We start from the raw sequence: 12,773 nt of genomic DNA, 5'->3' as shown, positions 1-12,773 counted from the left end.
TATCCAAATCAAAAAGGTCAATTCATTGATTGTAATATCTTAAGAATGTGATTTCACAACTCACCAATGCGCCGATGCCCCTAATAAACAGGGGAAATTAAGATGCAATCAGAAGAAATCTCTTGGCTGTATCAGGTTAAAGTTGGCAGCAAATCTCTGTCTGGGCCTTACGGTTTAGAAGCATCCTTTTGAATTCTGTCATAAACCTACAAACACCGCTGCACAACAAGAGCCCTTTTAACTTCCAAGTGAAGAATTCTGCACCTTCTGATGGATTCCCTGGTTCAGAAAAATGTATTTAGCCACTCCCCACTATTTCTTCAGAATCCACATCGCCCCTCGACTTCTTCCTTTTTCTCTTGATAGCTTCTGTCTCACAAGTGGAAACACCAACTGATGGAACAAGAACCTTTTGAGAAGATAATTCACCAATGAAGAGTACATTCTGTGCCCAACCAGCATATTTTCCAAATTTGGCCACAAATGCCTCAGAGACACGGCTGCAAAGCTTTGGTGTTAGGTTCGTGCCCGCAAGCTCTGGCAAGAGATATCGGGTTGCGACCTACATGCATCAGTAATAAAGAGCCTTTACAAGTCAAATTAAGGGAAAAAAATTCATTAGCCGCAAATAATCATGTTCACTGTCCTAAAATATAGCACGAAGTTGCATTTTGAGGCTTAAAAGGGAATATGTATCAGCAAAAAGGATTACAATATCGCAAAATCATCTTAGGGAAAATTTAGCTCTTGACAAAGACAAAGGACAAGTAATTGAGGTGATTTCAAAATAATATCCAGGCAATATGGATAACATGTAACAACTTGCTGCAGTATCATGCAGAGGAAAAGACTGCTAACTGGAAACATCAAATCTTTGTTCGTTCATGCCAAGTAATTTAGAGGACCTCCATATTCTTAACTTAAAACCTGTATAATAGGAGTCTATTGTTACTTCCTATGTCAGACCACTATTCACTGCCAACAGAAGCAGCTGACATTGGATTAATGTGTTCTCAACACTATTCAGTCAGAGCACCTCTGAAGAGACCCTTCAGTATTTATGAGATATTCTGTAACTTGAGTAATATATTTGCACACCTTAAAAGTCAAAATATTATATTCCCCATTAAAACTTTGAGGACTTCATAGATGTTAGAAATTAACTCTAGAAAAAAAATCTATCTCAAAAGCAAAGATGGTCGTGCCAGTCAACACGCCCCGTGCTGATAAATAATTGACACCCAGTATGGGCTGTGCCATTTGCATAGCTCTGTGCCGGGCAATGCCGACTCATGCCGCTTGGCATGGGTTGGATGCCACTCGAGACCCACCAACCCATTAAGAGTTAATCAAAGAGACAACCACTTTATTAAAAAAAACTTGAAGTGAAAGAGGGAGAATGAGAAGAGAATCAGAGATTAAGGAGGAATTCAAAATTACTTCTTCAAATCTAATCAAATGATAATTTTTTCTTCCATTCTCTTAAGTATTCTTTTTGTTTTACATCTTAAAAAATAATTTGGGGTACACAAATGATAGATCTCATCTCAATTTTGCTAGATCTATCATTTATAAGGATTTTTTTTACATACATCCAGCATTTGGTGCTATATCTATAAAATCTACTCTTTAAAATGTAGGAACCAAAAGTAAATTTTGATTTCCTCCAAAATTTCTCTCAAATTTAAAAAAAATCATAATTAATATGTCAAATTCATTCAAATTGAGTCAAAATTGATATAAGAACATGTGAGATTAATGAACTATTGTCTTCCATCATTCTATGTTCAATTAGGTGTTAGTTTAAATTATTAAACTATTGTCAATTAATAAATATATTCAATTATATCTGTTGAATCATGTTTCTACTTGACTATTTGCCTAATAAAAAATAGGCAATTTATAATATTATCTAAAAATAAAAGGCTCTAATGTAAGTTTTAATATATATACTAAAACCAAAAATATGTATTAAAAGGTCTTTTAAGATACAAAAGATCCTAAAAAAAATATTAGAAAAGTGTTAAAAGTGTGCCAGTGCATGCCATTTGACCTTCCACCTCTCTCCCATCTCCCTGAACTCCAAACCATCTCCATAGAACTGAAGAAGACAAGGATGATGCTTGGCATTGATTTAAGGAGATGGGCACATAGAAGGAAACAAAATTAGTGAAAGCATTCATTAAACATGAAGGATACACTAGAGGAAGGAGAGGATGGAATGTGACAGTGGAGATTGCAGCAATTGCTGTAAATGGGCCAAGAGATGGTGGGAAAATAGATAATAGAATGGAGGTTAGACAAGAACGGATTCTTGATATGTTCAAAAATCATTTACCTAACATATGTACTTATCAAGATATTATATTGTTCAACATACAATATATTTTTTTTTTGAAAATGCAATGGTGCATCCGTAAATTCAGTCTTGAAGGCCTTGATATGAAAAGTTAGAGATCTCGTGGGTAAGTCTTTCTGAAGTGGCTTTAGACGCGATAGTAGCTAACAAACTAAGATCAGATTTTACATTGATATGCAAGAACATTTACAATCCCTCATAAGTGGCAAAAGTACAATAATATCCAACCCCAGCGAATCTAATCTCAACCTGGTCAGTTTACTATATTTAAGGTGTTATAGCAAGAGAAGAAGGTTAAAATGCAATTAAGAAATAAATATTAGAGCAGAGAAAACACACCCGCCAAACATGAGTATCGACAGGAATAGCATGGTGCTGATCGAGAGAGAAAAGAGCAATACAGGCAGCAACTTTTGGTCCAACTCCAGGCAAAGTGCAAAGGGCATCAATCACCTCATGGAGATCCAACTCACGAAGAGAAGCAAGCCATTCTACACCTCCGCCAGGCTTTGCCTGCAAAGCTTTAACAGTGCCAACTATGTACTTTGCCCTGCTAGTTTGTTGCAATAACCACTCACTTCATCACCACAAATAATAGTAACATGAATGAATTGTAAGAAAATATGTCAAACAGACCCAGAAAATACTGTTAGAGGTCCAAAACTAGTCTCTTTGCAAGTGAAAGATAAATTTGACTCTGACACTGGTATGCAAGTGTTTGTAACCATCAGTCTTGGGGTTAAGCTTAGCTGCACAAATTCTCCCACTATGAGGTCAAAAGTAAGCCTCAAGTATTAATTATCAAACCATGACAATTAAAATGCAAAGTATCCATCATCAAGGAAGTGCACAAAATCCAATTCATATTTGAAGATTCATAAGCCATCGTCATCCTGCCTACCCTCATCAACAAAAGAAATTCTATTCAAAGAACACTTGCTAATCCTCCAAACTTGTTGGCATTCATCAATCTTCTTAGATTTGCCACTATGCAACTAGATCAATAGTTTTAGTTTGTAATGCACAAGGAACCAATATAAGATTCCTTAATTCTATCCTAATTGTAAAGTAGGGTTTTCCAATTTGTCAATTCATTTGCAAACAAACACTCATTGGCAATAACAAGAGATAGAAAGGAAAAAAAAATTGCACTTTTATGGAATAAAGCCAACACCGTACCTATAACCAAATCCAGCTTCCCGTAGCTCCTGCTCCGAGACAAAACTCAACCTTTCCAGAGACGGGAATTCGTGGAATTCAAACCCACCTACGGATGCAAGCGGCCTGCCGAACGACGACAAAACGCCAACCATCTTCTCAATCCTCGCAATATTATTATTCGACGAGCAGAGGAACTGGAAGACGCACTCCACAGGATCCTGCCGGAGCACGCGGGCGCCGCCGCCGAACCTTCCGGCGAGCTCCGCGAAGCGGGAGTCGGCCGCAGCGAAGTCTCGCCATAGCTCGGCGAGTGAGACGCCAAGATTGAGGTAGTCGGCGAGGGCTTCTCTGGCGTCGGCGGAGGAGGAAGAGGAGACGGGGGAATGGAGGAGGAAGGCGACGCGGCCGTCGGGGTCGTCGTCGAGGTGGCTGAGGGAGACGAGGTAGGGGCCTACGACGCCTGTGAATCGGCCAGAGCCGGTGAGGCGCCACCGGAAGGATTGGCCAGTGGGGAGAGTGAGGGGGAGGGAGAGCTCGGAGCGGCTGATGGGGAGGAGCTCCCAGCTTTCTCCTTCTCCGCCGAAGGTGGCGGCGAGGGATCGCCGGGATCTTGTAGTGCTTAGGTTAGGGTTCCGTTTAAGTGGTGAAGGTGGAGGAGGAGGAGAAGGAGGAGTGGAGAGAGGAGGGAGCGGTGATTTTACCCTTCGCCGCTTGCTCATGGATGCGGAGATAGGAGAGAGGAGTTTGGAGATCGAAGTCGACGGGAAGGAGAAAGGTTGGGATTTCATTTGGTTACGTGTACCTCGTGGTGATCGGATACATGATGAAACTAATGCACCCAGGAGCTTTTTTTTGCAATTTAATTATATTTTATTTTTTAAATTAGCATGTAAAATTAAGTTGCATATATTTTTTATAGTCAAATATATTATTTATAATAAATTAGACATTTTTTTTATATATAATGCACAATATAATTTATAATTATAAATTAAGAAATTAAATATAATTAAAATATAAAAGATCTCAAAAGCATATTTATGTGGTTATTTTAGTCTACTAATGACTTGGATTATATCTACCTATAATTAATCTATATATTCTCTAATATTGATAATAATTAATAAAAATTACCATGATTTCAATTTTACTACTGTTTATATATTTTATATTATTTTGTTAGAGAGGTCATAAAATTATGGACAAAATAGAGGGTTAATTATAAATTATAAGGAAAGAAAAGAGTAATACATCTAACCATTTCCTTTTTTTATTTTTGATAAACTTGATTATTTATTAATTATAAATATGTATAAAATGCGAATGGTATAAAAAAATATGGGTTGTAAAATAAGTAGTCTTTAACAATCATTAAATAGGAAAATTCTCCGACGCTCCTAGTGTGGGAAAAGTTGAAACCTAAGGGCCAACTAGTCTAAAGCACCTCCAGCTGACGTGGCACACCGGCACAAAGTCAAAGTGAGCAAGTCAATAGGCAGTACCTATAATCTTTAAAAAATACCCCCAAAAAGAAATAAACATTTATAACAAAAGAAAACTCTTAGGATTTTGATAATAGTAAAATTGACGTCTATTTTCTACACCATAAATATAACTAGATTGCGCATACTTTATATAAAAAATGCACATAAAAACCTAATTTTATTAATACTATTATCAAAATTTATGAAGACTTTTTTGAGTTTTTGACTAAATTAGTTCGTTTAGATTTATTTTTACTTAAATAAACTAATCCTCAAACTTATTACCAAATTGGGCCTAATTTACTGTAGTCCTAATAAAAATGCCTAACTAATCATCAACGTTTTTGACTGGTCCTAAAATGCTGATCAGTTCGGTATTTTATGTATATAAATCATTTTAACTAAATTTTTCAACATTTAAGAAAAAAATTTATCAAACAATAAAAACGCAGAACTGATTAGCGTTTTTAAAAATACTAATTAATTTATTAATTTTGTTAGTACTATAATAAATTATACCCTATTTAATAATAAGTTTAAGAGATAATCTATTTCAATAAAATAAAAATAAAAAAAGATTAGTTTGGTAAAAAAACTCGAGTTTTTTTAGTACAAATGCTGCTCGGTAGAGAAGGTAGAGAAGGAATATTAATGAGCAACCATCCAAAGTAAAGACCATCCATAGCTATGGCATCGTCTCGATGTATAGCCTTTACTCATATACTTATAAAAGTTTAGGGCACAAAGCTGGGTATCAACTAAAAGAGACGCCAAAGCTTGGAATAAAGAAGATTATGCTTTCCATCATCCCTATGCTAACATTAATTAATCTTTTTCTCTCCCCTTTGTTTTACACGGAAAAAATAATAATAATCTTAATTTATTATAACTTAACGCGTAAGAATTTTTGTGGGACCCAGCCCGGATTAAATCCACGGCCGCAAGGACGAAGTAGCTACTTCCCTAGCTTAATTTCTACATAGGAAAAAAGATTCTAGTGAAAAATAATTAATAGCTCTATGAGTGACTTAATGGATTATTAAAATATTTATGACCTTTTAATTACATAGATTTAGAAAAACAAAAACAAAAATTATTGAAGGATTATATTCCCCAAAGAATCTCAGCAATGAAACATAGGATTAGAAACTTTAAAAAAAAAAAAAAAATAGATGAATAAATTGTTACTTTATTCTAGAATAAATACTAACTTCCAAAATATTTTGTGCTGAATAAAGAGGAGGCGGATAGGATATTATAAATACCTCTATCCTGGTCCCTTGCCAAGACTCCAAGGTGCAAGAATAGTCTCCTTCTCCGCCCCTTTCCTCTGTTTATCTCCGCGTCTAAGCCGGTAGGCGGAGGACCGGACCGCTGCTACGTCAGCATCTCCCTTCTTCTCATCTCTCGCTCTCTCTAGTTTCAATGGGGATCGCTGTCAGAGCGTTGGTTCTGGTCACCTCCCTCATCTCCTTCGCCATCCTCACCTCGATCCCCCTATCCTCCGCCGCCGCACCCGCCGCCACCTCTTCCAAGCATCCAAAATATGCTTCTCCTCCGCCGCCGCAGCCGACGTTGCCTCCTGATGTGGCGATCGGGCGCCGGGCCCCGTCCTCCGCCGTGTTCCCCCTCTACGGCGACGTCTACCCCCACGGGTACTCGGATCCTAAGATTTGAATCTGGTTTAGATCGGCTAGGGTTTCGAGATTGAGATTTGAGTGGGTTTCCGTTACTCTTGCAGGCTTTACTACGTATCGATGAGCATCGGAGATCCGCCGAAGCCCTACTTCTTGGATGTGGACACCGGAAGCGATCTCACCTGGGTCCAATGCGATGCTCCTTGCGTCAGCTGCTCTATTGTAAACGCGATCTCATCTCGCTTCTCCTCTTCCTCTTCCTCCTATTTCGATCGTTTCAAGAATGGGGAATATTTGCATATTTGCCCAATTAAGCGAATTTGTCATTCGAACCCTGTGTTTTCAAAATTTGCCAATTAATCCCCTAACAATAGTTACGTGCTTAAGCATAAAGGGCCTGATTTGCAAATTATGAAACACGCAGGGTTCGAACTACAATTTTTCCTTCAAGGATTGGGAAATTTTTACGAGGTAAATTGTGTGCGCGCAGGGGCCACATCCATGGTATAGGCCGGGGAGGAACAACTTGGTAGCTTGCCAAGACCCTCTCTGCGTTGCTCTCCAAAGGGCTACGAGTGGATACCAGAGCTGCTATGGGACGCAGCAATGCGACTACGAGATCCAGTACGCCGACCATGGTTCGTCTCTTGGTGTTCTCGTCTCCGACGCCTTCGCCCTTCGTCTCACGAATACTTCCGTCGTCCGGCCTAGCCTCGCCTTTGGGTTTGTCTTCCATCTCCTCCTCTTTTGTTTTGAAACCGTTCAGAGTCATTTCGTCGAACAGGTTAGGGGTGACCGCCTCCCCTTCACTGGTGTGAAACCGGGAAGTTAATTTTTCACTTTACAGACAATTTTCTCTGAAATGACGAAAATATCCATCTGCGGATCCGCTGAGGGCTTGAGAGCCTCACGAGTAAAGCATGGGCATAGTTGTCTTTCTTATCTCGATGCTATGTGGTGATCCGGGGAACGATTTGCAAGATAATTCCACTTTACGATCACATTAGCAAACATGGACCAAAACCCCATGCTATTTGCAAAACAGGGCTAATTTTCCTTTGCAATGCTCACTTGTCGTGAGCGTTCCGTATTTCCGGGCTTTTTGCAACATATTTATATTTTATTGTTCGAATGATAATAATAGGTTCTAATATGCATGTCATATATAAATATGACTATAAAAAAAAAATATATGCACTTAGTTTTCACAAACTCAATCTTACCCATTTAAAAAGTAATTCTAGTTAAAATACGAAAGGCGTGTTTTTTCCTATAGCTAGTGCGCATGATTCATTATCAGCGTGAACTTTTGATGTGAATGATATGTTTTCGTAACTAGGGTGTACGTTTTTTTTTTTTATGTGTTGACATATGTAATGCATATTTATTCAACATAAAGTTACAGCAAAGGAGACCTTCTTCGTGAGCAGCATCAATTCTGGTCCTCTGAACTATGTTTCCTATGATGACCATAAAGTGTGTTAAAACTTACGAATGATTGGCTTCGTGGGTCAATAATCTTTCTTTGTTATGTAAATGTCATTTCTTTGTGAAAATAGGTTTGATTTTATCTCATCTAAATATATGAGTTTATCTGATGTGGAGTTTAATTTACATATTTATCTTAAATGTTATGCAATTAAGTAAATATCATTTTAAATTTGAATCTATATGTTCCTATACAGTGAATATGGGAATATAGTTTTTAAAATTAATGTATATTTTATTATAATGTAGTGCCCACAATTTGGGCGTTTGTACGATGCATATTAGAGTTTATTATTATAAATTAAAAGTTTAAATATTATTAAATTGTAAAAGTCCCATGAATACGGTGGACCAAGTCTATATCTGTCTATTTATTATTTCTATATCGTGAAAAAGGAAAACAAAATATGGATGATTTTGCCATTAAGACCTCCTAAATATTGTTAGTTGTCAATTGTAGGTGTGGTTATGACCAGCAATTTACCAACTCAAAGTCGCCGTCCCCCACCGACGGCATGCTCGGGCTGGGGAGCGGGAAGACCAGCATGATCTCACAGCTGAAGGAGCAAGGGATCACCAGGAACGTTGTAGGCCATTGCCTTAGTAGCAAAGGAGGAGGCTTTCTCTTCTTTGGAGACGATTTGGTACCGTACACTAAGGTCACCTGGGCTCCCATGTCTCGCAGTGCACTCAAGTGAGCCCCCCCTCAAGACCCACATTTCGATTTTGCCCATAAAGTTATGCCAGTCCTGTGTGATTCAATTGGTGATATTATATATATATATATATATATATATGATTATGTGCAGGAATTACTACTCTCCAGGACAGGCAAGCCTCTACTTTGGTACCCAGTCTCTTGGGGTGAAGCAGATGGAGGTCGTCATTGATAGCGGGAGCTCTTACACTTACTTCGGCTTTCAGCCATACCAAGCACTTCTCTCAGCGGTAAGCCTTGTGATCACCCACTGTAGATTACTGAGTGTTAAAAACACGTGGTAATAAAGCAAAATGGTGGTGTGTTCGTAATCTCAAACCCTTTTGATTTAATAAGTACACTATTCTTTGCTATTATATATATGTAGGCATCCCGTACATCACTCGTATTCCTGTCTGTATATGCACTAACTAAACAGATGGTTCCAAGCCTAATCTGTTTAGTATCAATAATCCAATATCAATATTTGTATGGGGGGTGGATGCAGGAGTGAATTTTGGTACTCGCTAAATTGGGCTCATGTTTTCGCAGCTTCAAACTGAACTGGCTAAGAAGCCACTCAAAGAGGCACTTGATGACTCATCGCTGCCTCTGTGCTGGAGAGGACGGAGACCATTCAAGTCTCTTCTCGATGTCAAGAAGTACTTCAAAACATTGATTCTGAGCTTTGTGAATGGGAAGAGAGCATTTCTGGAGATACCCCCAGAGAACTACCTGATCATCACCGTAAGTGTAATAAAGTTTAGTATGGTAGCAAAATTGATCAAAATAAACATTATGAGTGACAGAATTCATTGTTGCTTACTGGTACCAGAAATACGGCAATGCGTGCTTGGGAATTCTCAACGGAACACAAGTAGGACTGAATGATCTCAATGTCATAGGAGGTAGAAGAAGATTTGACTTGAACAGTTTCATTTCCCATGGATTAATTATGCATCTTATGAAAAGCTACTAACAATTCTCTGATGGATTTATGCAGACATATCAATGCAAGATCTCATGATTGTATACGACAATGAAAAGGAGCAGATCGGATGGATTCACGCAGCCTGCGACAGGCTTCCCAAGTCTGGAACTTCCCATCTGTGAACATTTACTTCCTTTTATGTGAGTGAACACAAGGGGAAGATATCTCACACCTCGACTCTCTTTATTATTTTCCATTTTATGCAAGCAGCGCAGAGGCTAATGGTGGCAGCTTTGAGGGGGGTTTCTGCCAGCCTCAATTCGCCGACCTGGGAGTCCACACAGAAGTCTGCCCTGCATATTAACAGTCAGAATTCAAATTGATTGGGTGATAGAAGAAAAGGCTGTGGAGATTTACACGAAGACAGAAGCTTGTATCATCTCTGTAAATGTGTTCATATAAATACATTGCATTGAAAATGATAATAATAATTATATTACAAAAATATGAGATACTATCAAAAATCTGCTACAACCGCACGAGAAGTGACTTCTCGTTCTACAAAGCTCTCTACTTGAGGCTATTCTTTGAGATTAGTAGAACAGCTGGAAGGGCTACTCTTTTGCATCTTCCTCATAACATACATTTTTTATCTCCTAACATACTGTACAAAGAGGGACAGCCCTGCACAAAAGTTGAATATTATTAGCTGTGGCCGTCATAGTGTCTCTATTCTAGGCAGAGTTTAGTCACAATGAGATTAAGACAGCAAAAATTTCATGTACATGAAAGTAAAACAAGGACGCATTAAGTACACTGAGGTATTACATAGAATCTAGATGATCATCCTAAGAGTATTTCATTAGGTTTATATATTATCTAGTAAAATGTGCTAGCTCTCCTCAAAGCTTCAGAGTTTAGACTTCTGTCTAGAAGTCTGAAATTGTTTTCTGATCCTATATAAAGGAAAATAAAATAGAGAAATTATGTCCTTTTCAGAGATTTTACTCATGGCTGCACTCCTGAAGGCAGCACTCCCTTTGGAGGGGAGCCACGTCCCTAGTAAGGCTCTACGCTAACATCAGGAGTAACTGATTACGTGTGTAAAGTTAGTATTCACCTATTCCCAAATTCTTTATAGGCAAAACACCTCCAGATATATAATTTCAGAACTAAAGAATAAGATCCCTATGAACAATATTATTTGAAATATGTTTTGCATTTTCTACAGATATCTATGATCTACTGTAGTACACGATGGTTTAAGACACAAATTCAAGTTTCCTATATAAATAATATCCTATGTAATGATACACACAACTATGCTCAAACTAATAACATACCTGCAGAACTGGCCCCAGAAAGCATCAGGCTTATCTCCAAAAAGAACTTACACTGACTATAGATTTCGATTTGTCATCTACAAATTAAGACAGAAATGCTCATTAACAAAGATGGAAATCTCACAGTAATATCATGGAAGAGGTAAAGCAAGACGAGATAGGAAACTAGGACATAGGAAGAGAACGAGAGAAAGGACATGCAGATCAGAGTGCACTAGGGCTGTCAATGGGCTATAAATCAGGCCAAGATCCTGGGGTCTCCATGACTAACTCCACCAAGTCCTATACAAATTCAATCCAATCCTAACAAACCTGCAAAATTTTCTGTCCCAACCAGGTACAGGCATCAATGCCTTTTAAGGTCATATTCCCAGCATCTGATCTCAGCTTAACAATTTCAGGCTGAATTGTGGTACACATTATGCAAAACAAGGGTCATGCCAAGAAACTTGGGACTGCTTATAAGGCCATGAAAGCTAACATGGCTTTATCAAATGCCTTGGAAGCTTTCTCAACATTATAAAAGCATAAGTTATAATTAATTATCATCAAACTAGGAAATGAAAAAGGTGTTACGCACACCAAAGAAAATGGGTATTCAAACCAATAAACAGAAATTTACCTTTTCCTGACATATCTTTGATAATGCTTCTACATGAAAATTCTGCAGCTCTTCAAGAGCTCTGCTATCTAAGCCAGTGAGGTCCTCCCCCTGAAACAGACATGGGAGATTGTTCAGTTGAACTTGCTATATGGTCTAAATATGCATATGCACTTGCAGTTTATTTATTATTTTGCACTGATTCATCTATTAAGTAAATAATATAACTAAAAATAGAAAATATTTTGCAATTTTAAAGTTAAAAAAAATAGCGGGCATGTGAAATACTGCCAGTAAGACTTGCATAAAACTGCAGACCTTCAATCTGGACACGATACTTTCTAACTCTTTGCGATGTCTTCTTTCATATTCATAAGAAGCTCTTATTTCTTCCAAATTGCCAACATCATCTGTGCTCCAACTGTCAAAAACTTTTACCCCATTGGATATTGTATCAGCATTCAAATTAGATAAGTGAAAACCGTATTGTCTTGACTTAAGCTCATAATCATTCAACCCTTCAGATAAGTTATCCTTAGATATGTTGCCATTTTTCTTGATCTTTGCAACAAGCACCCACATATTAGCGAGCTCATTTTCCAAACCCTGTTCACGGCGTTTTGCATCATCAATTCTTTTTTGAAGCTCAGCTTCTCTTTGAACCTTTTCTGATAATGTAACCTCCAACGAAGCTTCTCTCTGACACCGTGCAACCAGCTCTTTCTGCAACTCCTCGAGTAAAATTCCATTCTCTGTCTTCTTGGAATTAACATCATTTCGAATAGAACCTCTAGAAGCAGCCAGTTCTTTGGATGCAGCTAACTCACCATTCAACTTTGCATTCTCATAAGAAAGTTTAGTGACTTCTTCAGCTAAATTCTTAAGTTCAACTGCAGCAGCTGCTGCCAATTCCTTAGCATATGATGCTTCCTCTGACAGCTTTTGACTATGAATTTCCAGCCCATCTTTCTCTTCAGCCAGCCTCAACTTTTCTTGCTTCAGATTCTCGATTTCTGCAGCCTAAATCACAATAATAGTATCCATAATCATACAATGGAAAGCTACACTGAAA

The 12,773-nt window shown here is 38.1% G+C and overlaps 3 protein-coding genes and 1 long non-coding RNA gene across 5 annotated transcripts in view; 1 reads left to right on the top strand and 3 right to left on the bottom strand.

The window, feature by feature from the left end:
- On the bottom strand, positions 1-4,358 carry LOC140795132 (N-glycosylase/DNA lyase OGG1). The gene is made up of 3 exons (XM_073147535.1): positions 3,539-4,358; positions 2,699-2,909; positions 1-562 (listed from the first exon to the last, which is right to left on the bottom strand). Exons 1-3 carry the CDS (start codon positions 4,306-4,308, stop codon positions 299-301), a joined length of 1,245 nt encoding a protein of 414 aa, XP_073003636.1. The 5' UTR covers positions 4,309-4,358; the 3' UTR covers positions 1-298.
- Positions 4,359-4,785: 427 nt separating this feature from the next.
- Positions 4,786-6,887, bottom strand: LOC140795133 (uncharacterized). The gene is made up of 2 exons (XR_012110253.1): positions 6,270-6,887; positions 4,786-4,970 (listed from the first exon to the last, which is right to left on the bottom strand). It is a non-coding gene; the product is annotated as an uncharacterized lncRNA (long non-coding RNA).
- LOC140795130 (aspartic proteinase Asp1-like) lies at positions 6,298-10,262 on the top strand. The gene is made up of 9 exons (XM_073147532.1): positions 6,298-6,659; positions 6,746-6,863; positions 7,132-7,364; positions 8,590-8,823; positions 8,939-9,077; positions 9,379-9,573; positions 9,662-9,734; positions 9,830-9,917; positions 10,028-10,262. The coding sequence occupies exons 1-9, from the start codon at positions 6,430-6,432 to the stop codon at positions 10,119-10,121; spliced, it is 1,404 nt and encodes a 467-aa protein (XP_073003633.1). The 5' UTR covers positions 6,298-6,429; the 3' UTR covers positions 10,122-10,262.
- The window catches only part of LOC140795129 (kinesin-like protein KIN-7E, chloroplastic), a 25,350-nt gene continuing 22,746 nt past the window's right edge, over positions 10,170-12,773 (bottom strand). For both annotated transcript variants that reach the window (XM_073147529.1, XM_073147530.1), the window contains 4 exons: positions 12,020-12,721; positions 11,723-11,812; positions 11,101-11,177; positions 10,170-10,441 (listed from right to left, as the gene is read on the bottom strand). In XM_073147529.1, the coding sequence (XP_073003630.1) occupies positions 11,157-11,177; positions 11,723-11,812; positions 12,020-12,721 (813 nt within the window). In that variant the 3' untranslated portion in view covers positions 10,170-10,441; positions 11,101-11,156. The remainder of the gene's footprint in view (positions 10,442-11,100; positions 11,178-11,722; positions 11,813-12,019; positions 12,722-12,773) is intronic.

The sequence above is a fragment of the Typha latifolia genome, chromosome 9 (genome assembly GCF_019914945.1).
Source record: "Typha latifolia isolate L0001 chromosome 9, TyphaL0001v2, whole genome shotgun sequence".
Classification (NCBI taxonomy): Eukaryota; Viridiplantae; Streptophyta; class Magnoliopsida; order Poales; family Typhaceae; genus Typha; species Typha latifolia.
Note: the sequence above shows the minus strand (reverse complement) of the source record. Positions and strands in the feature narration are given on the sequence as shown.

Excerpts from the sequence above, each read along its gene's own strand:
- LOC140795132 (XM_073147535.1), bottom strand. The coding sequence starts at position 4,308 with ATGAAATCCCAACCTTTCTCCTTCCCGTCGACTTCGATCTCCAAACTC. Across the intron at positions 2,910-3,538 it reads GAAGCTGGATTTGGTTATAG|GGCAAAGTACATAGTTGGCA; the intron begins GTACGGTGTTGG and ends ACAAACTAGCAG. Across the intron at positions 563-2,698 it reads TCGATACTCATGTTTGGCGG|GTCGCAACCCGATATCTCTT; the intron begins GTGTGTTTTCTC and ends TGATGCATGTAG.
- LOC140795130 (XM_073147532.1), top strand. The coding sequence starts at position 6,430 with ATGGGGATCGCTGTCAGAGCGTTGGTTCTGGTCACCTCCCTCATCTCC. Across the intron at positions 6,660-6,745 it reads GGCGACGTCTACCCCCACGG|GCTTTACTACGTATCGATGA; the intron begins GTACTCGGATCC and ends TTACTCTTGCAG. Across the intron at positions 9,735-9,829 it reads TGATCTCAATGTCATAGGAG|ACATATCAATGCAAGATCTC; the intron begins GTAGAAGAAGAT and ends GGATTTATGCAG.